At 44.7% G+C, this 22497-nt stretch overlaps 1 protein-coding gene across 8 annotated transcripts in view; it reads right to left on the minus strand.

Moving 5' to 3' along the window:
• Positions 1 to 22497, minus strand: part of ATP10D (ATPase phospholipid transporting 10D (putative)) — a 100265-nt gene that overhangs the window by 19909 nt on the left and 57859 nt on the right. For all 8 annotated transcript variants that reach the window (XR_011999904.1, XR_011999903.1, XR_011999901.1 and 5 more), the window contains exons 10-17: positions 21729 to 21949; positions 15314 to 15502; positions 12281 to 12893; positions 11634 to 11740; positions 9260 to 9386; positions 7154 to 7338; positions 3325 to 3634; positions 347 to 423 (exon numbers count right to left, since the gene is read on the minus strand). Coding sequence is in view for 4 of the 8 variants with exons in the window: in XM_072749054.1 (XP_072605155.1) it covers positions 347 to 423; positions 3325 to 3634; positions 7154 to 7338; positions 9260 to 9386; positions 11634 to 11740; positions 12281 to 12893; positions 15314 to 15502; positions 21729 to 21949 (1829 nt within the window). In the remaining 4 variants the exon portion in view is untranslated. The remainder of the gene's footprint in view (positions 1 to 346; positions 424 to 3324; positions 3635 to 7153; positions 7339 to 9259; positions 9387 to 11633; positions 11741 to 12280; positions 12894 to 15313; positions 15503 to 21728; positions 21950 to 22497) is intronic.

The following is a 22497-nucleotide window of genomic DNA, read 5'->3' on the forward strand; positions in this document are numbered from 1 at the left end:
CGCGTGAGCAGCAGTCTGTGCACGGGCTGCTGTCTGAATTCTGTGCCCCAAACACTATCCGGTACGTGCACACCCACAGACAGGCCACTCCCGCTCCTCATCCTCCCAGGTCACCCCCCCTCCTGCTTCAGGCCTGCGGGGATTTTATTCAAAGCCTGCGCAGCTCTCCTCGGGGTCACAGGTCACACAGTCATTGAGGCCTAAATATATAGATATTCTGACGATCTAGATGAGCAACATACTTTAAACTGAACAAGCACGCGGTTACAATTGCCCGGGAAATGGGGATGCCGCCCTCGGAGGGGCAGGTGACATGCACGGTTCCGGGTGCATGATCCGCACTCACCTGCATGCCTTCCTGACCCGAGATCCCAATCCCGACGTCCGCCACTTGTATCATGCTAACGTCATTGGCGCCGTCACCTGCACGAGCCGGAGGAGAAGGCAAGAACCGTGTGAGCGGTAGAGACGCCACCTTCCCAAAGCCACAGTGACCGCTCGAAGCAACCCGATCCTTCAAGGTTCACCCCAAGTCGGAAAGGTACTTGGGAGCTGGTTGCACAGAAACGAGCTGTGGCATCCCGCTGCTCTCCGAAGAATTACAAACTCGGTTTTGCCCTAAAATCCTCCATGCGAAGCCGCCCATCTGCACTGATCTTCCCTCTCTCCACGCCACTCGCTCTCCGGTCCATTCTCCAGGTACCGCTGCTGCTTCCAGCCACTGCACCTGCGGTTTCTGAGCCCCTGTAATGCTGTCCCGTCACCCCCGCCTCACGGGCTGGATTTCAATCGCATGATATCCTGGCTGCTATCTATTGCTTGGTGTTCCCAACACCCAACACACTGGAAGCTTCTAGAGGGGAAGCATTATGTTCCTGTTGGTAATGAACACCCGTTGTTCCCACCTGCCCACCAACCTTCCACCTGTTCTCTGGTTAAGAGTATCCTGATTTTCCTGGGGAACTCTCAGTCCGTGTGGATTGTTAGGATGAACCCAAACCCCGAGATTTAGGGTGGTAACTGATCGAGGCCTAGGCCCTTAGCACCATCTGTTCCCTGGCCTCAGCGACCGGCTCAGAGACGGGCACATGATTCAAGTGAGGGAGTGGACGTATCCAGGGGTTCTAGCCTCAGGAACATGTAGATCCAGGGGCTTGAGAATTCATTCACTTGCGTGTCCATCCGATAAGACAGCTGAATAAAGTTCCACTCTAATCCTGGTTCCTTACTCCAGCACCTGGGAAGGAGCTGTGACCGTTCCACTCAGGTTGCTAACAAGACGGGATGTAACCCCGGGAATTTTCGGTGGCTCTACCAGCACGCTGAGGGGAGCAGCTTGCTGAGCCTAGAAACAGTCCAGCTAAAAACAGACTGTAAGAGATGGCTGGGTCCTCATCCTGCCATTCTCTAAACCCTGGAGTATCTCAGAGCTTGATCTCACACTGCGTCTCTCCTCCACGTATCCTCATTTCTCGGTGATCTCATCTAACATCATCAAGACCTTAAGTATCATCTAGATTCATGATTCCCACACTGACAGCTCCAGCCAGTCCCTCACTGCAAAGTTCCAGACTTTACACCCAGCTGCCCACCTGACCCATCCCTGCTTAGATCTCCAGTGGACTTTTTCACACTTAACCTGCATGAGATCCAGCTCGGGATGCCCCCGGCTCCATCTCCTTTCTCTTCTCAATTCCCTTAACTCCTTATCATATAACTTATCATATAACTTATCATATAACATACATCATATAACTCCTTATCATATAACGTATCAAGTTCATCAGCAAACGTCACCAGCTCTTTCTTCACACCACGTCTATTATCTGACCAGGTTTCACCATCTCCTCTGCTCCCATCTGGGCTCAAGCCACCACCAGCCCTGCCTCAATTATTCCAGGAGACTCTCATCTGGTCTCCTCACCTATGTCCTTGCACCCAGCAGTTACTCTTCAACCCAGCAGCCGTGTGATCCTTGGAAACTTAAAGCAGATCATGTTCCTTCTCTGCTCAAACTTCTCCAAAGACTCCCTTTCTCTTCAGAGAAAAGCCTAAAACTGGAGACCCCGGTGGCTCAATAGGTTGAGCATGTGACTCTTGATTGCCGCTCAGGTCATGATCTCAGGGTCGTGAGACTGAGCCCCATGTCAGGCTCCATGCTGGGCATGGATCCTGCTTAGGATTCTCTCTCCCCCTCCCTCTCCCTCTGCCCCTCTCCCCTAAAAAAAAAAGGCAAAAATTTATAATGGCCTCCAGGACCCTACAGATCTGGCTACCTGCCACCTTTCTGCCCATCACTAACCTACAGAAACCTCTTCCCTTCGCTCAACCTGTTTTGGCTCTGAACACACCAGAGCTGGCCCATGGCCTGCACTTCCACTGTCCTCACCAGGAGTGTTCTCCCCTCAGACCTCCCATGGCTCCCTTATTCTCTCTCTCTCTCTCTCTTTTTTTTTTTTAAGATTTTATTTATTTATTCATGACAGACATAGAGAGAGAGGCAGAGACACAGGCAGAGGGAGAAACAGGCTCCATGCAGGAAGCTCGATGCGGGACTCGATGCTGGGGCTCCAGGATCATGCCCTGGGCCAAAGGCAGGCGCTAAACCCCCAAGCCACCCAGGGATCCCATCTTCTCAAGTCTCTGCCCACGTGCAACCTCCTCAGTGACACAGTCTCTGAACAACTTTTAAATTAGCAGCCTCCCACCTGCCCCCTTCCCCAGTGCTCTACATCCCCTGGCTCTGCTTTACTTTTTTTTTTAAATAGCATGATATATACTTATGCCTTTTTTGATTTATTTCATTTTTTACCTTATGCCTCCTACTGCATGTAAGTTCCTTAAGAAAAAGCACTTAGTCAAGCTTACACACTGTTTTATCTCCACTGCCTAACAAAATGTCTGGTAAACAGAAGGCACTCAATAAATATTTGTTGAATGAAGACATAAATGATTTGTTAGTGTCCTGGAATTTGACTTTTCTGAAGGTGGAAGTCCTCGGTTTTTTTAGTTCTATGATTCGGTACATGTATCCTCCTGAACTTGGTGGATTTGGGATCTGACATGTAAGCCGACGTCCTCCTATACTGTTTTCCACGTCACTTCCGTAACATAGTAGGTGGTCAAATAAGTGAGGAAGATAAAGGGGGGTTAGGAGTAGGGGACAGAGAGGAAGGAGGAGAAAAGGGGGGAGGGATGTGGGGGTGGAAGAGGAAGACAGAAGAGGAAACAGAAGTACAAAGGAAGAATCACACACACACACCCCCCCCCCATGAGGCTTCCACAGAAGCCATCAGCACACGCCTGGGTGCCACCCCCACTCACCGATGGCCAGTGTCATCACCCGGAGGTGGCTGCGTACCAATTTCACCACTTCGCTTTTCTGCAGGGGGGTGGCTCGGCAGCAGATCACAGCTTGACAGCAGGCAGTCAGCTCCAGGAACGGCCCCTGCAGACTCTCCTGCAGGGCAAACTCCAGGGTCTTCCCGGTGATGATGAGCCCAGCCCGCAGCCCGGAGCCCTGTGTGGCTGGAGGCTGGGGTAAACCCTCGCTTACAGATGTTCGCACGTTAGAGGCTGGATTCTTCTCCCGAAGTTCTTTCAAAATTGTGCTCATCAGCATCTCACAGGCATCCTTGAAACAAGAGGCAAAGACAGTTAGCCTTAGACTCCCGTTGGTGGCCACATCCAGCTAAATTTACAATTGTCATTCTTTAGCCATGGCCCTCCCAAGGCAACCCCAGGTAGTGAATAAGCGGTTACCTGGGAAGATCTGCTCTTTTGCAGAGATTTCTGTGTGTGTGTGGAGACCGGCTAATAGGATAGAAGACATCTTACCCCTGGTTCTACAACTAAAAATAGCTTAGAATTTCTTTATTTGGACAATTCACCTTCTCAAACAGGGACTTTCAAGGGTCCTTTGGTCTTTTTCTACCATTTACTATCTGCTTGACTTTAGGCGAATTATGTAACGCCTCTGAGTGAGCCTCAACTTTCTCACGTGAAACATGCAAATGTCTACATGTCATTGTGAAGAACGAGTGAGGTTAACATGTGCAAAGCTCCTTGTGTTAGGCATGGCACAGGATTTAAAGCAATAGTTACTATTTTTATCTTCTTTTGGATTCGACATTCATTCATTCACTATGTATTGGGAAACCACTTGATGCTAGAAAACATCCCAGACATGCACAGAGAGAAAAATTTGAGTCATGTGACGTGACTCCACCTGAAGCCAAATGAGGTGACGCTCTGTCTTCTAATGCCAGCTCCCATACTATCAATAAGCGTCCTTTTCACTGTTTGGTGACACATGTTCTGTATGTTTCTGCTTTTTGTTGATTTCACTGCTTAAAATAGCCTCCAAGCATAGTGCTGACGTGCTGTCTAGTGGTCCCATGTACAAGACAGTTGTGATGTGCCTTACAGAGAAAATAGGTGTGTTAGATGAGCTTCCTGCAGGCATGCGTTAGAGTGCTGCTGGCCACGGACTCACTGTCAATGAATCAACTATACAAATAGAAGTTGTTTTCAAACAGTAAGACACATGGAACAAGGTTGAATATTGACTGGTTGACAAAAATGTTGTGACCAAAGGCTTGTGGGAGCCTAGCCCTCTATTTCCCCCGGGGGTAATGGCTCAGTATTCACTAACTCAGTGTTTGCGGCAACTTTACAGAACTTCACTCCATGACTAACGAGAGTAACTATAGAAAAATACACATTACGTACTACATCAAACAATACAAAACCCACACTTGACAAGTAATCAGCTGGGGCTACCTAGACGAATCACAACCCTTAGGAGCTTTAGGCTATAAACATGAGGATAATTTCATCTGATCTATTTGTTATAACTGTCTAGTAAGATCTTGTATGAGAAAGTCTTTTATAGGTTACAGATTCTAATGAACGTGAAAATAAAGAGCCATTATCTCAGGAGAAAATTTTAAATGAAATCATAAAAATGAAACCTAAAAAGTTACATGATGGATCCTGAAAGAGTTTTATGAATCACAAAGCAGTAAATAATCCAAGATATGATTGTATTAACCCTCTGCCCCCCCCCCAAAAAGAAACCCCAAGACTTTTATGAGAATGGACACCATGTAAAATTTATAAATGGACACACTTACTATAATCCAACTTGCAAATTTAGGGACAAGGAGTTGATGGAAATTCATAAAGTGAGGTACTACACTTATTACACTACAGAAATGACCAGATATCTTACTGGTTTCCAGGTGGCCCAAGGAGAATGTCACAGAAGCCATTTCTTCACTAACTGACAAACCAGCTTCCATGATCTTTCTTTCTTTCTTTCTTTCTTTCTTTCTTTCTTTCTTTCTTTTAACTCTCAGCATTTTCTGATGGAGTGGAGTGATAGGGAGGGATGGAGGGAGGGAAAAGGAAGGAAGGAAGGAAGGAAGGAAGGAAGGAAGGAAAAGGGAAGGGAAGGGAAGAGAAGAGAAGAGAAGAAGAGAAGAGAAGAGAAGAGAAGAGAAGAGAAGAGAAGAGAAAGAAAAAGAAAAAGAAAAAGAAAATAATATAGTGACTGAGCTCCTGCTATGTGCCTGGCATTTTATATGATTAGACTTGAGTCACCATAAAACTAAATTACCTTCACTGTGTTGCGTTTAGTTATCTGGAAAATTCACATAGGTGGAATAGCTTTGATAGTAAAAAAAAAAAAAAAAAAAAAGAAAGAAAGAAATTATTTTTTTGCACTTAGAACAGTCTATGCTGGATACTCCGTAAAGACTTCTTGAATTGGTAGTTTTATATGCCTTTAACTATAAATTGTATATTTACAAATAAGTTCTACAATCCTAATGATCTTACCGCTCACCAAAATGCCAAAATCAAAGGTCAAAAACTGATTTTTCTCTTTTAACGTTCATTGAGCCCCTTCTGTCTGCCAGTCACTACATGTTTCATTTATAGTCTATATCTTCTCATTTCATGCCCACAACAACCTTATGAAATAGGTATAACGCTTACATCACAGGTTCGGAAAAAGGCCCAAAAGAAAACTCTCCAGGGTCACGTACCTGATACACGGGCAGGCCAAGCACATGAGCCGGGGCCTTCCCAACCTTAGGGCACATTCATTTTCATCACCAAAATGACTAATGACAATTTTCTTGTGCTCAGCTCCTGCTGGTACTGGGAGCTGCCTGGTGGTTGTGGTTATGGGTCTCCGGGCCACAGCCAACTGCCAAGGAGAACCCATTCTGTGTTGAATAAGGAAAACTCTCTTTCCTTAAAATGCACGGTCCAGTTGGGTATTGCCAAGATGCTTGGCCATAAAAACAGGGCTAACCATACATGGCAGCCTGTGACAGAGCCCCAAGATGTGCTCCAGGTGAGAAGCTCCAGAGGATTTCTGAGAGCCAGGTTCGATGTCATGGATTAAGTCTGACTATTGAGGAAGGAGGGAGGAAGTAGTTTTCCAAGCTAATTAAACAACATGAATAAATCACAGAGAAAATTCCCATGCTGGAAAATTAAAAAAAAAAAAAAAGCCGTTTAATTGATTAGTATGTTTCTGTTAGAGATTAATGGAAGTGAGGCAGGGATAATTATATATTAAAAAAAGCTAGATCCAAACCTCTTAAATTCCTTCTTAAGGAAAAAATAATATTCCTTTCCCTTAAAACAGTTCTTCAAACTTGATGTTCCCAACAGCACTACCTATGAATTACCACTAGAGGGCATAATTATCCTGAGTCTATTTTTGTCATTAACCATAAAAATATTAGTGCATGCACCTGATGCTGATAGACCATTACTTTCCCCCAACTTGAAATAGAGGTTTATTCCTGTCCCAGAACTTGGTCAATTTTGTCACTATGTGCTAAATCTGGTCAAATCGTTGGAGCTCCAATGTGGAGGGGGTGGGGAAAGCAAGTAAAAAATAAAAAGGCAACTTTCTTTAGCAAGGATTCCTTTGAATCATGTTTAACCACAAAGCCTTTAGAAGAACTACAGTACCTTCCCAAGCATAAATGAGGCTGCTGGAGAGAAGACATCATCATCAAGGAGCTAATGGTTATTGGTTATTTTTTTTTTCCCTCCTTGACATTTATCGAATCACAAATGCTCCCCTGGCTCTGAAGAAGCAAAAAGGCTGATCCAATCTCATTATACGTACTTTACTTTGGGTATTGAGGATAAAGAGCTTGTCATCTGGCTCCAGCAGTTTGCACGCGTAAGCTATGTTGACAGCCGTCTCCTGCTTGTCCCCCGTCAGCATCCAGATCTTGATGCCGGCTCTTTGAAGGGCTTCTATGGACTCAGGGACTCCCTCCTGCAGACGGTCTTCAATGCCAGTAGCACCTGAAAAATAGCCAGAGTGCAGTGGGGCTTGTGAGAAACCAAGCCAGCAGGAGCTCACCCAGGCTACGGTTGAACTCTGTTAGTCAACCCAATCCTGCACTACAAACGGCTTCCAGTAGCTTCCAGGGATGCAGAGGAAGTGTGAAGACCTAAACCAAAATCATAAACAGAGTAGTATTTTGGGAAGGAATCCTGAGGAATCAATGAGCTTATTAAACTTACTTGTTCTCCTTTTTGGCTAGCTTTCTTCTCTGTAAACTGAGGGGAGCTTGTTTCAATTACTCATGTAACTTTACTCTAGAATTTTACGATTCTGTGATATTCCCAAGGGTAAGGGCAGGCTTTTAAAGCATGCTCTTGCCAATAAGTCACTTCTATTATGAAAGAGCATGGAAAATAGAGATTACAAGTCCACGATTCCCTTTCTCAAACCAACTGGGGCCAGATAAGTTTCGGAATTTGAAAGTTTTTCAGATTTTATTTATTTTTTATTTATTTTATTTATTTATTCATGAGACACAGAGAGAGAGAGAGAGAGAGAAAGAGAGAGGCAAAGACACAGCAGAGGGAGAAGCAGGCTCCATGCAGGGAGCCCGAGGTGGGACTCGATCCCGGGACTCCGGGATTATGCCCTGGGCCAAAGGCAGGTGCTAAACCGCTAAATCACCCAGGGATACCCTAAAGTTTTTCAGATTTTAGAAAGGTAACAAAGTGCGTCTATGTTTTGAAATATCTGCCAATGAAGCATATTAATCTTTCTGTCACAAAACTTACAAATGTTCATACTAATTAGGATGATAAAGACTTAGAATAATCTTATCAAACCAGGCCTGGGGGAAAAAAAAAACAACCCAGGCCTGAATTTGCAGCCAGACGAGTTGGCACTAAACTGACACAGCATTTTTGAGTTTGGCATTTCAGATGAGGAAACGTGGACCCATACATACTACAGACACTGTCAGAGAAATGACACAGGACAGGCATCATTACTGTACGGGCTCCACAGTAAGTGAGATCATCGTTTTTTTCTCTGAACCAGAGGAATGGAGCTCAGAGACTGGTCTCTTGGTATGTTAGCGCTTCGATCAGAGTCTAGATCTCCAGACTCTGAGACTGTGGTGCTCAATCCTGGCTGCCTCTTAGAATTCCTTAGGGAGTTTTAAATAGTCAAATGCCCCGGCCACATGTCAGAACAACTGAATTAGAATCCCTGAGAATTGGATGCAGGCACCAGTATTTTTTTAAAGTGCTCCAGATGATTTCAGGATGCAGCTCAGTCTGAGACAAGAGGCGTCAGCTGTGCAAACCTTTGGCTGCAATCAGGAAGGAAGAGACGAGACACAAATTTCACTGGTCCAGTTGTAGGTACAGAATAAAAGATGCGGGCCCCGGAACCAGGTAGGTCTGAGTTTCCTTCTCGCTCTGCCAGCTCTAAGCATGTGACTTTGAACAAGTCAATGAACTACTCTGTGCTCCAGGTCTGCTCTAAATAAGATAGAGATTTGTTGCACAGGTTCGAAAAGACAACACATATTAAGTACCTTATCCAACGCCTGGCAAGAAATTTTAGCTGGATATCCTCTTGAATCAGGATATTTACCTGACTTGCAAGGTCAAATGTTAAGTCATATTTGAGTTAACATATCATTAAGTCTATGTTAAGTCATAAGGTTTTATATGATCTTCTTAAGGATGACCACCCTGATCCCACCATAAATGAAGTCTAGTTCGCTGCAGTGGAAAAAACAGAATGAAAAGAACTAGAAACTGGGTCGAGATCAGACTGGACAGGGCAGAGAGAATTGTGTGCTCTATTAACTTAAAGTGGGGGGGAAAAAACCCTGCTGGTGAGTAACTTACTTAGAGAGATCCAGTGTTTTCTAAATTTCTCTATGCAGCCAATACAACATGGTCTACCTACCAAGTAAAGTCAGCTTGTTCTCCAACCTCATGGCAGATTCAAGTAGTAGTTCTTCCCTGTGGTCAATGCTGGTTTCAGCTAAAAAATGGTTCCTCAGCCACTCTTCATATTCAGTATCACTCATGACCTACCGGGGGGAGAAAAGAGCTATGAGAAAGGCCATATCATCTTTCAGGATCCAGCCAGGGAGGATCACTAGCAAAATACCAAGCCAGGTAACCTCAGGTCCATTCCTCATGCCACCTGGTCACAAGCTTCCCAAATTCTGTGATCACACTACTGTAACACTGATGAATGGATGGACCTGATAGCTCAGTATCTCTTGGAAATTCTAGGCATCCTGTAGGATGAAAGTGGGTTAATCTATTTAATTAAACCAGGGAGTATGTGGTTGGAAGAGCTCTCTGCTTGGTAGTTAAATCTAGAAAGATCCCAACGGTGCGATTGAGAAAATGGCATCAGAATTGCTCCGCTGGAGGTATTACGTAGCCAGCAGCACCGCGGATATCTTTTCATGATTAGTTTATGGTTCTCTGTTCTCTGAGTTATCTGCAAAGGTGAAAAGAGAGAGGGAGCCATACAAGTGGAGCCAGGAAGTACTCTTCCAAAAGAAATTGAATGGAATTCCTGGAGAAGCAACCGAGGATGTATTTTCTTTTTTCTTTAAGTTGCCACAGACAGAGAAATCTACATTTCAATTCTTATAAAGCAACATGAAGTAGAGGCAGTGAGGCAATTTATCCACTTATTCTGACCCACAAGGCTATCGGACTTGGGGAAAAATCTGACATCTATTGGGCGGCATTTTTTATCAGGGGCAAGATCACTCCACTTGAAAAGACAAAACTCTCTCCTTTTGCTTTGATCATGAAACTCTCCATTCTTCGCTCTCCTCCGTGTGAGGCAGAGTTCTGATTCTCTATACAGCTGGCTGACCTAAGTGCTGACTAAGAGCCTGCAACGGATCCCAGTTTCCCTAACACAACCGGCAAGAGCTAGAATTTGGGAAGGAAATGAAAGATCCCTACATTTGCATCAGGTCCTGGCTACAGTCTCCAATTCAGGCTTCTAGGGGGCTTGCACATTTTGGGAATTATAATGGATGGCAAATAAGGTGTTGATACTTGGATCTACATGTACCTCCCTGTCTCGCATACTCACCAGAGCCCAGGATGACAGAGGGAAATCGATACTCTGGCTTCCAACACAGCAAAAATTAACTTCAGGGTTTGGAGGGAGAGTAAGTGGGATAGGGGAGTGTTGACATGAAGATGAGGGAAGTAGGTGGCAAGATGGATTTTCCTCAATTCTTTTCTAGTATTTCCCCTACGTGGGCTGGTTGTTCCATGTTCTTCAGTGTTCATCAAAGTCTCTGTTGTACCTTTACAACTGACTCCCTTCTCTCCCCCATAAGACATCCTTCTCTTGCCTCAACTCCTCCTAGGCTCTCTATACTCTATACTATACTCTATGCAGACTCCCATCCTTTCTGCTGCCCCCCACCCAACTACTCGGAAACAAAATAGGCAGTTGAAGAAGGAAAAAACACTGTCCAGGTATTCAGGTGCCTATCTGGCTGAGCCATGATTATAGGGCTAGGGCTAGGGAAGTCTTGGCTTATCAATGATGGAAGCCTTGCATAGCCTCACTGCAGCTGAGAAGCCTGACCTGATCAATACCTAAGCCCCATCCTATTGGCATAAAATAAATTGCCCAATTCACTCTGAAAGGGCTTCACGTCTGTTTCTCCCATGTCCCCAGGGAAGGTTCTGGCAATATCACCCCTCAATTTCTTGGAGCTCTATCTTCTTTCTTACTACTTAATTTTTTTTTTTAGAAAGAATACATTACTTATCTCAGGATTATTCTCAATAACAGAATAATCAGTACTGACATAACATTTGGTAAAATTTCTTGGATTTACAGATAGACTTATACACATGTAAGAAAAAGGTATTGAGAACTTACAGGGGAAAATTAAGGTCACTCTCTGGTTTCTTTCTTTCCAAAGAACATTTAATGCTATAAGGCAAAGGAATGGTATTTACAAAGTACTCAGGGAAAAGAAAGTAGGTCCAGGGATTTTTTAGTTCCAGCCAAATCACAATTAACTTACAAAAGCACTCACAGAGACAACTGAAACATGTGAGAACTCAGAGAACAGAACTTTTAGATATGCTTCTGGCAAAGTACTGAGAACATGAACTCCAACCAATCAAAATACATATGGACGAGAGGAGCTGTGAGCGGAGAGCCCACAATCCAAGGGCTTCCACAACGGTGTGGACGAGGGTTTGATCCGTGCTCGAACTCATTAAGTGAGGGCATACATGGGCAAGAGAATAAAGAGGATGGGCCTAGCTAAGAGCCTCACCTTCTTTGCTATACATAAAGTGCGTAGGCCCCGCCTGGCATAGTCATCCAAGTGTTTCTGGGTTTTCTCCCTTATTATCATCTGTTGTTTCTCCCGACTTGCTCCATCTGAAATAATTAACAAAGCAAGTATTCCCACCGGTCTTCCCAGTTACAACATGTTTTTACTAACAGTGATACAGCTTACCCCACAACAAACAAAAGACCTTGTGGTTTGAATCTCAGACATATATTTATACCAAAAACTTAATATAAACGCCATTCCCACACCATCAATAATGACAGTAGCAATAACAATAATAACGCTAGCTGCCATTCACCGAACACTTGCCATTTGGGAGGCACTGGGTCAAGACTCTACACATACTGTGTACAGTATGCCACTAAACCTCTAAGGGATCTATAAAAAAGGTACGATGATCCCCATTTGTTGAACATTTATGCACAGGATAGGTAGGTACTTTTACCAAGACACAGCCAATGACAGGGGACAGATCCATGCCAAAACCTACATGCTTTCTCACCAAACCCTAGGTAGCTCCCCCTACTCCCGGGCCAGACCACTTGATGGTCTTTCTCAAACCATCCAGAGTGGCCTCTGAATCTCGGAGCCCTGCCTCTACCTCCCCGGCCCCAGCCTGAACTCACCTGGGGAAGCCACGGAGAGCAGCTCCATGATGACCGAGTCAGCACCCTTGGTGTACACCACGACTTGGTTGGAAAGGGGGTGCCGAACTACAACAGACATTCTTTTCCTTACTGAGTCGAAGGGCAGGATGTGTAGGAGCTGAAATGTTAACGGTCCCAGAGCAGCAAAGTCCACCACGAGCTGCTCTGGCGACCGGGACTGCAAGGTGCACCGGTAGGCCCTGGCGGCGTAGACCAGGGCGGCTTCGTCGGGGCTCTCCGCCTCGTAGCACAGGGGGGCGGCGGAGGGCTGTCCGGGGCAGGGCCCCACCTGGCCCCCCATCAGGCCGGGATCACCATTCGGTCTCGCAACTTCTGTGGGGCAAGGAGAGGTCCCCGAGGAGCCCTGGGGGCTCTCGCTCGTGGGGGAGGCCTCTTCCTCCACTGGGGAAGCCAGTTTCATTCGACTGAAGAGGGAGAGTCTGCTCACGAAGGCATTTGGGACCCCAGAAGTGGGCTCTTTCCCACTGGCAAGCGATGGCGAACTTGACCTTCGGACAGACAGCCTCTGGAAGAGGTTTTTAATCTCTTCCAACGACTTGATAGGCATCCCACTCAGTGAGGAGAGTCCAATCTAGGAAAGATAATTTGGGAGGGTCTCAATAAACCAGTCACAAGCAGTCTATAGCAACGCTGAAGTCAAACCAGGAAAAAAATTAGGTAAGAGAAGAGTTATTACTACTCCTTAAATAGTTACAGCCTGCTTTGCACTTAAAACAGCCTCCAGAAAACATTAACAAAAATTAAAATGGCCATAATGAAAAATACATGCTAATGTTGATGGTGCTATGAATTTCTACAACTCTTCAGAAAGAGATCTGACAAATGATAGCAGAAGACTTAAAATGCTAATATTGCTAGCAATGGGCATACTATAGCAATGTTTCCTAATGGATGATGTAAAATATAGGCAACCCGAAATCTTCATTATGTACACCCTAGCAATGGCAATTTAAAAATTATAAGCAAATTAAGTATTCGAAAATAACAAAACGGTAATATCTTCTTGAAATGTTACACAATATTTTTTAAATATTTTATAAAGCCTAGGGGGTGAAATTGGAAAAGCTATAAAAATATAAAAATTGTGTGAACAAATAAAAATTTTAAAAACTGTGTGAACGATATAAGAAACAAACGAGTAATAATACACAATTAAAACACTGGAAGGAAGTCAAAAAATTAGCAAAATGGGGTTTTTTTTCCTCTTTTACTTCCCAGGTTCTATAAAAGGTTGTTACTATGACTTTTTCTGTTGTTTTAAAAAGGCCAGTAAAAGTCACTCACAGAAGAGTTACCAGCAGAAATTATCAGCTTATCAGCAGAAATTCACCATGAACGTGAGTTTCAATTACAGAATTTTTTGTAATTTGTAGCCTGATTTTTTTTCTAGCTCTTAACTTTTAACAATGATTAAATGTAGAATTTAGGATTAATTATCAAGGCCAATTAATTAGATCCTAAAACTTTCTTGTTCGGAAGTACCCAAGATATTAAGTTTTTTCCTAAAAATTACTAATCTTCTGACAATTGGAAACACATGTTGGTCAATTTTCACACTTATCAGCAACTTAGAAATGAAGAGAGGGTCTCAATAAACCAGTCACAAGCAGTCTATAGCAACGTTGAAGTCAAACCAGGAAAAAAACTAGGTAAGAGAAGAGTTATTACTACTCCTTAAAAAGCTAGCAGCCTGCTTAGCACTTAAAACAGCCTCCAGAAAACATTAACAAAAATTAAAATGGCCATAATGAAAAATACGTGCTAACGTTGATGGCGCTATGAGGTTTCCTACTCCTTGTGGATTCTGATTAGGTCCTTACCCACTGTCCCTTTATCACCACCTCAAATATCATGCAGATTAAGCTATGATACCTTTACAGACTTCCTTTCAAACCACAGCATATTATATTCTTTGGGGATAAAACAACAATATTTTCCAAACAAAAACAACAACAAAAAATGAAGAGGTCCCGACTTTAGAAACAGATGTATGAGAAAAATTGTTACACGAGGAGAAAAAAAGAACTTGCAGTGATTTATTCTCTAATTACATAACCACTTTCCAAAAAAGAGCAACTCCCTAGTTGAAAGCCTTATAAAAACTGTTTTTTGATCAAATAAAAGCTTAACTGGAAACAAGTTATTTTTACATTAAAGTTGACCACCTCTGAAGTTGCCAAAAGAAAATGATCTGATGGAAAATTAAAATTTAATTGGGTTGTGCTGCAAATTGAGCTTTAAGTGGATATTTGCAGAAGAGAACGTCATACACGAGGAAGATACCACAGCATGTGGTGAATCACTGGTCTTTAAAACAAGTTTTTCTTTTTAATTGGAAATGAATTTTTCCACAAATTCTAAACTACAAATAGACTTCTTAAATCTAGCTTTCATAGGAACTGCGGAGTCTTGGTCCATTATAAATGTATTGGATTTTAAATTGAGTTAGAACTAACCCAACTGGTACATGGAAATGGTACATTATCATTAAACATGATAATGAATCCAATACTTTCTATTTTGCTTGGTACAGTGCAGATGATGTGGGAGGTCTCAGAGGCCTCAAGGAAGCTTCAGTTAATAAGGAAACTATGCAAAATGAACCGAGCCACATTCTCATCAGCTATCCTCCTAGAGGCAAAACAGTAGAAGGGCACTGAGCCACCCGTGATGGGTTCAAGTCTCACTTGCCTCACAAATTGGCCCTGTGACCCCAGGAAAATTACTGAACCTTAATTATAAAATGGGGAATAGTGGAGTAGTATTACCTAATTTATGGGGGTTGCTGGGAGGATTACACACGTTACTATCAGTAAGTCACTTAGAATATCATCCGTGCAGAGCATAGATTAAGTGACACACGTTAGCTGCTACTGTTATTATCATTAATGGCAGTATTAACTATTATCTACATAACAAGGCCAGTGTAAGTGCATTCGACCCCAAAGTTCTCTTCTGGAGAATAGCCCTCCTTTGCATTAGAGACCTTACCTTTTGTCGTGGTTGGTTAGGAGCAGAAACCACTACTGTGTTGCAAATTGCCAATGCAATAAAGAAGTCCACTATGTACAAAATCTCCAGTGGTGGATTTGGGACAGGCTCCTCCAGGGGGGTAAAAAGCTGAGGTGTAATCTGACTAAACTTGTCCAAAAGCCTGGTGTCTGGTACCACATCTGTTTCCTGAAAACCCAAGAAGACGGAAGTGCTATTACAGTTCAGTATCTAAAAACAAGAGCTTTAAATTTACATGATACATGAGAATCTATGAACTGTGAGATAGTTAACTTTCTTCTTCTTCTTTAAGATTTTATTTATTGGACAAGTGAGTGAATGTGCACGTGCACAAGCAGGGGGGTTGGCAGAGGGAGAGGGAGTAGACTTCCAGTTGAGCAGGGAGCCTGATGTGGGGCTGGATCCCAGGACCCCAGGATCATGACCCGAGCCAAAGGCAGACGCTTAACCAACTGAGCCACCCAGGTGCCCTCCAAACTTTAATCTTATAAAAAAGATTCAATATATATGGTGCCATGGGAAATGAGAATAGGAAAATAAGAGACCAAAAAAAAAAAAAAAAAAAGAAAGAAAATTCAGGGCAGCCCAGGTGGCTCAGCGGTTTAGCGCTGCCTTCAGCCCAGGGTGTGGTCCTGGGGGCCCGGGATGGAGTCCCACGTTGGGCTCCCTGCATGGGGCCTGCTTCTCCCTCTGCTTGTGTCTCTGCCTCTCTCTCTCTCCCTCTCTCTCTCTCTCTCTCTCTCATGAATAAATAAATTAAATCTTTAAAAAAAAAAAAAAGGAAAATTCAGAATGCCTAATACGGACGGAGAGTACCTTGACTATTAACGTAAACTCAGCAAGAGACAGGAACAACGCCTCCCACCAAAATCTAGTTGACTGTTTTATTTTGAAACACACAGTTGCCAGAGCATCTGACAGCAACTGATGATTCCTCCAACAACCGAGGAGTAGCAACTCTTCTGTAAAGTCAGGACATTATTCATACCAGTTATTTTAACAAAATATCGTATGATTCGAATCACTGCTATTAATAAAAACAAAGGAGAAACAAACAAAACCCACTTCTCTCAAGTAAACATTAGTATGAGCAGGTGAACATATTTAAAGAGCATTACCTAGTGATATACTAAAGACATTAGTGAGGGTTCCTCCAAGAGATTTCTGATCATCAAACAGATTTGGCCACTGAGCCCCATGCCCTCCTCTTAAAGATCCTTGGTACGAATCAGCTCTCAGCAGTTACACTATTGAAAAATATCCATTTCGTTTAACACAGTGCTTCTCACGCTTACTGTTTTAACAAAAGAATGTTGTAGTAGAAATCTGTTTATAATCCAGTAACATGTAGACAACTGCTTCAGAAATTCTGCAGAGAAGTCAAAAGAGGGACCGACCATCTGCTACAAATCAAGTTTTCGCACAAGCGCCCCTGAATTGTAGAGGAGTCAGGGATGTGGTTGGTTGGCAAAGCTTACTGACTGCAGGAAAGCCAGGAGAGGTGATTTAGAGACAGGGGTAAATTATGGAGTGTGAGATGCATGATATTAGACTCAAAAGTGTCTTATATTTTACAATGGCTTATATTTTACGCTTAGGCATTTGGTGAGAACTAGCACAGGCCTAAGAAGAAAAGAACAAAGGCTGAAAATCACATGGGCTTGGGTTCAGGTCTAGGCCCACTGCACACTAGCTGGTGCTTCAGGCAGCTTGCTTAACCCTCCAAGCTTCATTTTCCTCTTCTGAGTAATAGTAAAAACAACACCTCCGTCAGAAGGCGGCTGTATAATGTGAATGAGATAATGATGTGATGCCAGCACGACAGGAACTTTCAGGCAGGTTACCAGGATCATGATAGGTCCAAAACATCTGCTGTCATAAAGTATTCTTAAAAATATATACATATATATTTTTTTTATTTTGTTGGGGGGGAAGGAAGGTGAGAGAGAGATGGGGGAGAGAGAGAAGGGGGAAGAGAGAGAGAGAGAGAGGGTGAGAGCACAAGCATGAGTGGGGAAGGGCAGAGGCAAAGAGAGAAGCGGGCTCCAGCTGAGCAGGGACTCGATCCCAGGACCCTGAGATCATGACCAGAGCCAAAGGCAGATATTTAAGTGACCGAGCCACTCAGGCATCCCTGTCATGAAGCATCCTTAAATTATTTCTATTCAAATACATCCATATCCACTGTGACTTGGCTAAATTTGAATCTGACTGCGGTTCGGTAGAGGTCATAGGCACTAATAACTGATGGCTGTTCACTAATGAGTCAGCCACGTTTCCTCATGAATCCCACGTACACACTAACACTGAGCCGATGCCTGGGCCCTCAGTTCCTCAGAGAATAATCCTTCCCTCTACGACCATCTTGCCAAAGTGAATAGAAGAGAAGGGTAAAGTCGGAGAGACTTCTTGCTCACTCAGGGTTTAGTCGGCCAAGGGATGCTGGGGAAACCAGTTACAGGATATCTATCAAGGTCTCTGATCACACTGTCATCTACTGCTTGTGAGATTCCATGGGTTGGAAAATATTTCCAGAGACATCGGTCTCAGCATGCTAATACGCAGTAAGCCCCAAACCAAACAAAACAAAAACCCCAAACAAACCAACAAAAACACCAACCATATAACCCACACTTATTTCAGAATGGAACTCAAAAAAGGTTTAAATTAAACAGGTTTCTTCACTGCAGCTCTTCTCAGGGAGTTTCATGGCTTTGGGATTCTTCAAGAAGAGGCTGGTACGCGCAGGCTTCTCAAATTACATTTTTTAGAGATGTCTGTTCTGTGGAACACATTTGGGACTGCGTTCAGACCTTCTAAGTTTATGGTGGTTTCATTGCATCAATCTCTGCACTGACTGAAAACTGGCTCCAGGACATAAGGAGTCTACTGCACTCCAAAATCAATCTAAGGCAAATGAAAGGTTTCCACCTTCCGCCTTTGTGGTAAACACCAGTGACATAAGTCAGTCTCACATATTAAGTATAAATATTTTTTAAAAATCCTTGTATGATAAATCTATTTTATTTAGAAGCCTTTTTTTTAAGATTTTATTTATTCATACATATGGCACCCACAGAGAAAAGCAGAGACACAGGCAGAGGGAGAAGCAGGCCAGGAAGCCTGATGTGGGACTCGATCCCAGAGCCCTGGGATCACAACTAGAGCCAAAGGCAGACGTTCAACCCCTGAGCCACCTGGGTGCCCCCCCAAAGAAAAGGCTTCTATTTCAAAGAGGTAAAATGAAGCCAAGCGTTGGGGGCCTCAAATCCCAAGAGGTTGGCATATTTTTCCAGCAGCCTGCCGAGGATCCTCGCTCCCAGGCTCTCAACTTGCAAGGTGCTATCTTACAATCTTCCATTTCCAGGTATAACAGGTCTCAGGGTGCTCTCAAGCTGGTATTCCTAACCTGGGCTCCGCAGACAGGCTTTGGGAATTGTACCCAAAATCTTTACAGATGCCAATTTTTCAGATCGAAGAATCTATAGCTTCCTCAAAATAATCTTTAGTCTCCAAAAAGGGTAACATCAACTTGTCCAGAGCAAGAGTGAGATGATCTCCTATTTCAAGGAACACAGACCTCGTTACCCTATATATAATGGCATGGTTTTGGGATGCCTGGATGGCTTGGTGGTTAAGTCTGCTTTCAGCTCAGGGTGTGACCCCAAGGTCCTGGGATCAAGTCCCACATCAGGCTCCCTGCATGGAGCCTGCTTCTCCCTCTGCCTGTGTCTCTGCCTCTCTCTCTCTCTCTCTCTCTCTCTCTCTCTGTGTGTGTCTCTCATGAATAAATAAATAAAATCTTTAAAAAAAATAATGGTGTGGTTTTGAATACACAAAAACCAACCACCCCGTTGCACCTATCCAATCAGAATGACATACAGCCTTGAAGTCTAGGGCAAAAAATGAAAATGAAATGGACTGAGTGGGAAGACTGAGCCCAGTAAGCCGCTTCGTGTAACAGCCTCCAAAACTACTTCTTGAGAAGGGACACACGAGGCACTGAGCTAATTGCTGAGGACTCAAGAAGGAAGTTCTTGAGGAGTAAATGGTGTACGTCAGAGGCAGAAAAAAGGCCTGTGTGATGAGAACCAAGGACGGGGGTGGCGGGGGGGGGGAGATGCGTACACAGAGCTCAGAACCTGAGAAGAGTCTGGGAAGTCTCCAGAAGGAAAAATATTTAGGGGACACCCAGGTGGCTCAGTTGGTTAAGCAATGGACTCTTGGTTTCAGCTCAGGTCATGATCTCAGGATTCTGAGATCAAGCCCAGCGTCGGGCTCTGCAGACTCTGCTTGAGATTCTTTTCCTCTTCCTCTCCCCTCTCCCCTCCTCCCTCTCCCAACGCTTGTGCACAGGCTCTCTCTCGCTTTCTCTCCCTCAAATAAAAAATAATAATAAATTTTTAAAGAGGAGAAAGAATGTGTAAAGTAGTTTTATAGGAAATAAGTATTTCAACAGATTTCGTAGATGGAGGTAGGTTCCCAGTAGGGAGAATAAATCGTAGATGGAGGAAATGGTACAGATAAAAGCACAGACTTTAAGGAATAGCATTTCTTCTAAGAAGATTTTGAGTCAAAATCAGGAAACTGAGAGGGTGGGTGTGGCACAGCCCCAGTGGGTTGCCAATGCCCGAGTAAACATGAGTCAACACATGGTAACCCTTCATGTGGGTGGAACATGTAAAAGATGAGTAGAGGAATAGGTGAAGAAGAAGAAGGAAGAGGAGGAGGAGGAGGAGGAGGAGGAGGAGGAGGAGGAGGAGGAGGAGGAAGAGAAGAAAAAGAAAATAATAAGTATCTATTTCTGATGTAGCCCTTTTCATAAAGATTTTATTTTCATGCCCACCATTTGCTTTGACATGGAGGGACCTGGAGGATATTATGCTGAGTGAAATAAGTCAGTCAGAGAAGGATGAACATTATATGGTCTCATTCATTTGGGGAATATAAAAATTAATGAAAGGGAATAAAGGGAATGGAGAAAATGAGTGAAAATATCAGTGACAGTGACAAAACATGAGAGACTCCTAACTCTGGGAAACAAACAAGGGGTGGTGGAAAGGGAGGTGGGCGGGGGGGTTGGAGTGACTGGGTGATGGGCACTGAGGGGGGCACTTGGCAGGATGAGCACTGGGTGTTATGCTACATGTTGGCAAATTGAACTCCAATAAAAAAATTAAAAAAAAAAGATTTTATTTTCAAGTAATCTCTACACCCAATGTGGGGCTTGAATTCACAACCCTGAGATCAAGAATCACTCTACTAAGCCAGCCGGCACCCCTTTCTCTGACATGGCCTTAAAGTGAGTGCACAGAGGAGGCTGTGTGCATTCTTTCCTTTTTTTTTTTTTTTTTTTTTTTCAGAAGCTGGAGAAAACTTAAAGCTACATGTTTGGAATAGTCCGACACATGGCAACGATACAACAGGACAGGTTTGATGTCTTCAGTGCCACAGAAATGAACTAAACGAGTTGCACTGGGACGATCACCCTCGTTGCTGCAATGTTCATGGGCAACTCTGAAAAAAGAGCCAGGAGAGCCCCCTCAAGGCCCTCCCCGGACAAGTGAGGCCACTGGAATCCACTCAGCTCACGTCTGTGACGCACTCATTTCAATACGGAAGATAAAGTCCACGCAAATACACGGATTCCCCAAAGTGCATCTGTTGTTGCTGTGCCACCTCCTTTAGAGGTCGACCAGTTACTAGCCTCCGGGCTGGGAAGCCTCACTGCGGTGCAACACGAGACTTCACGCAACGTGGAGCCCGATAAAGGTGGCTACGCTCTTACAAAGGCGATTCTGAGTGCAGCAAAACCTGTGGCCTCTAATTCTTTCGCAGAAGTACCTTTCCTCTTTCCTACCTTCCACGTGGCCCTCTACGTTTTCCTGCAGCAAAAGGATCTGGCAGTGGGTGTGACTAACAGTTTCCCAAACTTCCCTCTGGGAACCCAGTAACCCCAGCTGAGCCCTAAAACGGAAATATCAAAATGGGATGCTCTGAGGGCCCGGAGAGGGGAAGGGGGCCCGGGTGCTGTGGCATGGGGGGTGGGGGGAGGATGCAGGAGGTAAGAAGGCTCTGGAAGGTACTCGAATTCCTTGCGATTCAGACCCCCTGCCCGATCTGTGAGGTAACCCTGCTAAGCTGGGCCCACGCGGCCAGGGAGCCCCGCTCCTCAGGCCCCGGCAGCCTTCTTCGGGCGCAGACGTGATGGGCCCTGAGCAGAAGTGCCATGCTTTTCCAGAAATGCCACGCTACCTCTCGCCACTGGGTCGGCCCACGAATTAGGAAGTCGTGCTATCGCCCGCTGGCGTGCCATACGACGTGTGGCCAGGAGGCACGCACTCTCAGGACTCATGACGGGTGTGCAAAATCCAAGTCACGCGTTCACACCTACCATGGGGCTGCTGAAAGCGGCCTGTCTGGAGCGGGGCACTTCACTGGCTCCTTCTCCGCTCCCGCCAAGAGGACTCCAGGGCTTACTCCCCAAGGGCCCGTTAGGAACCGTCCTGCAGCTGGGGGCCCTCGGTCTGGCCGTAGTGCTGACGGGGCCGCTCGGCGTGTCTGCGGAATCTTCATCCTCAGAGACAGCTTCCTGGTAGGAGTCTAACCTCCTGGCTGGGAGAGAAGAATCACACTGGGTCATGCCCTGAGAAGAAGCACGGGCACGCTGAATCCGTCAGGCAGCTCCTTCAGCAGCTACTTCACACCATCGCCTCCTCCCTTTTCAAGTCCGCCCTCCAAACTCCCCTCGGCAGATCCCCGTAGCTCAAGAACTTCCCTCCTGGAGAAAAGGAGAAGCCATCAGAAGGCAGCTCCCTTCTTCCCTCATCATCAAATCTACCAGCGTGTCCACACCTGTATCTAAACTCTGTCTTCCTTCTCTTCCTCCTCCTCCTCATGAAGTTTCAAATGCGAGGCTCTCTCCACTTGTGATGGGCCTCCCACCCCTCTGGCCTTCTCAAGGACTTCACCCTTATAATTCTCCCCTTTGTGCTTACCCCAATCTCTCCTCAACCAATCTTATGGCTTTCCGCCCCCATCTGTCCGCTGACACTACTACTCCTGGCAAGGTCGCCCGTGAGCTCCACATGACCAAATCCAATTACTGCTCATCTGTCCACATCTTATGTGCCCTCTTAGCAACTTCCAACAGAGGGGACTAT

Source organism: Vulpes vulpes, chromosome 2 (assembly GCF_048418805.1).
Source record: "Vulpes vulpes isolate BD-2025 chromosome 2, VulVul3, whole genome shotgun sequence".
NCBI classification, from domain to species: domain Eukaryota; kingdom Metazoa; phylum Chordata; class Mammalia; order Carnivora; family Canidae; genus Vulpes; species Vulpes vulpes.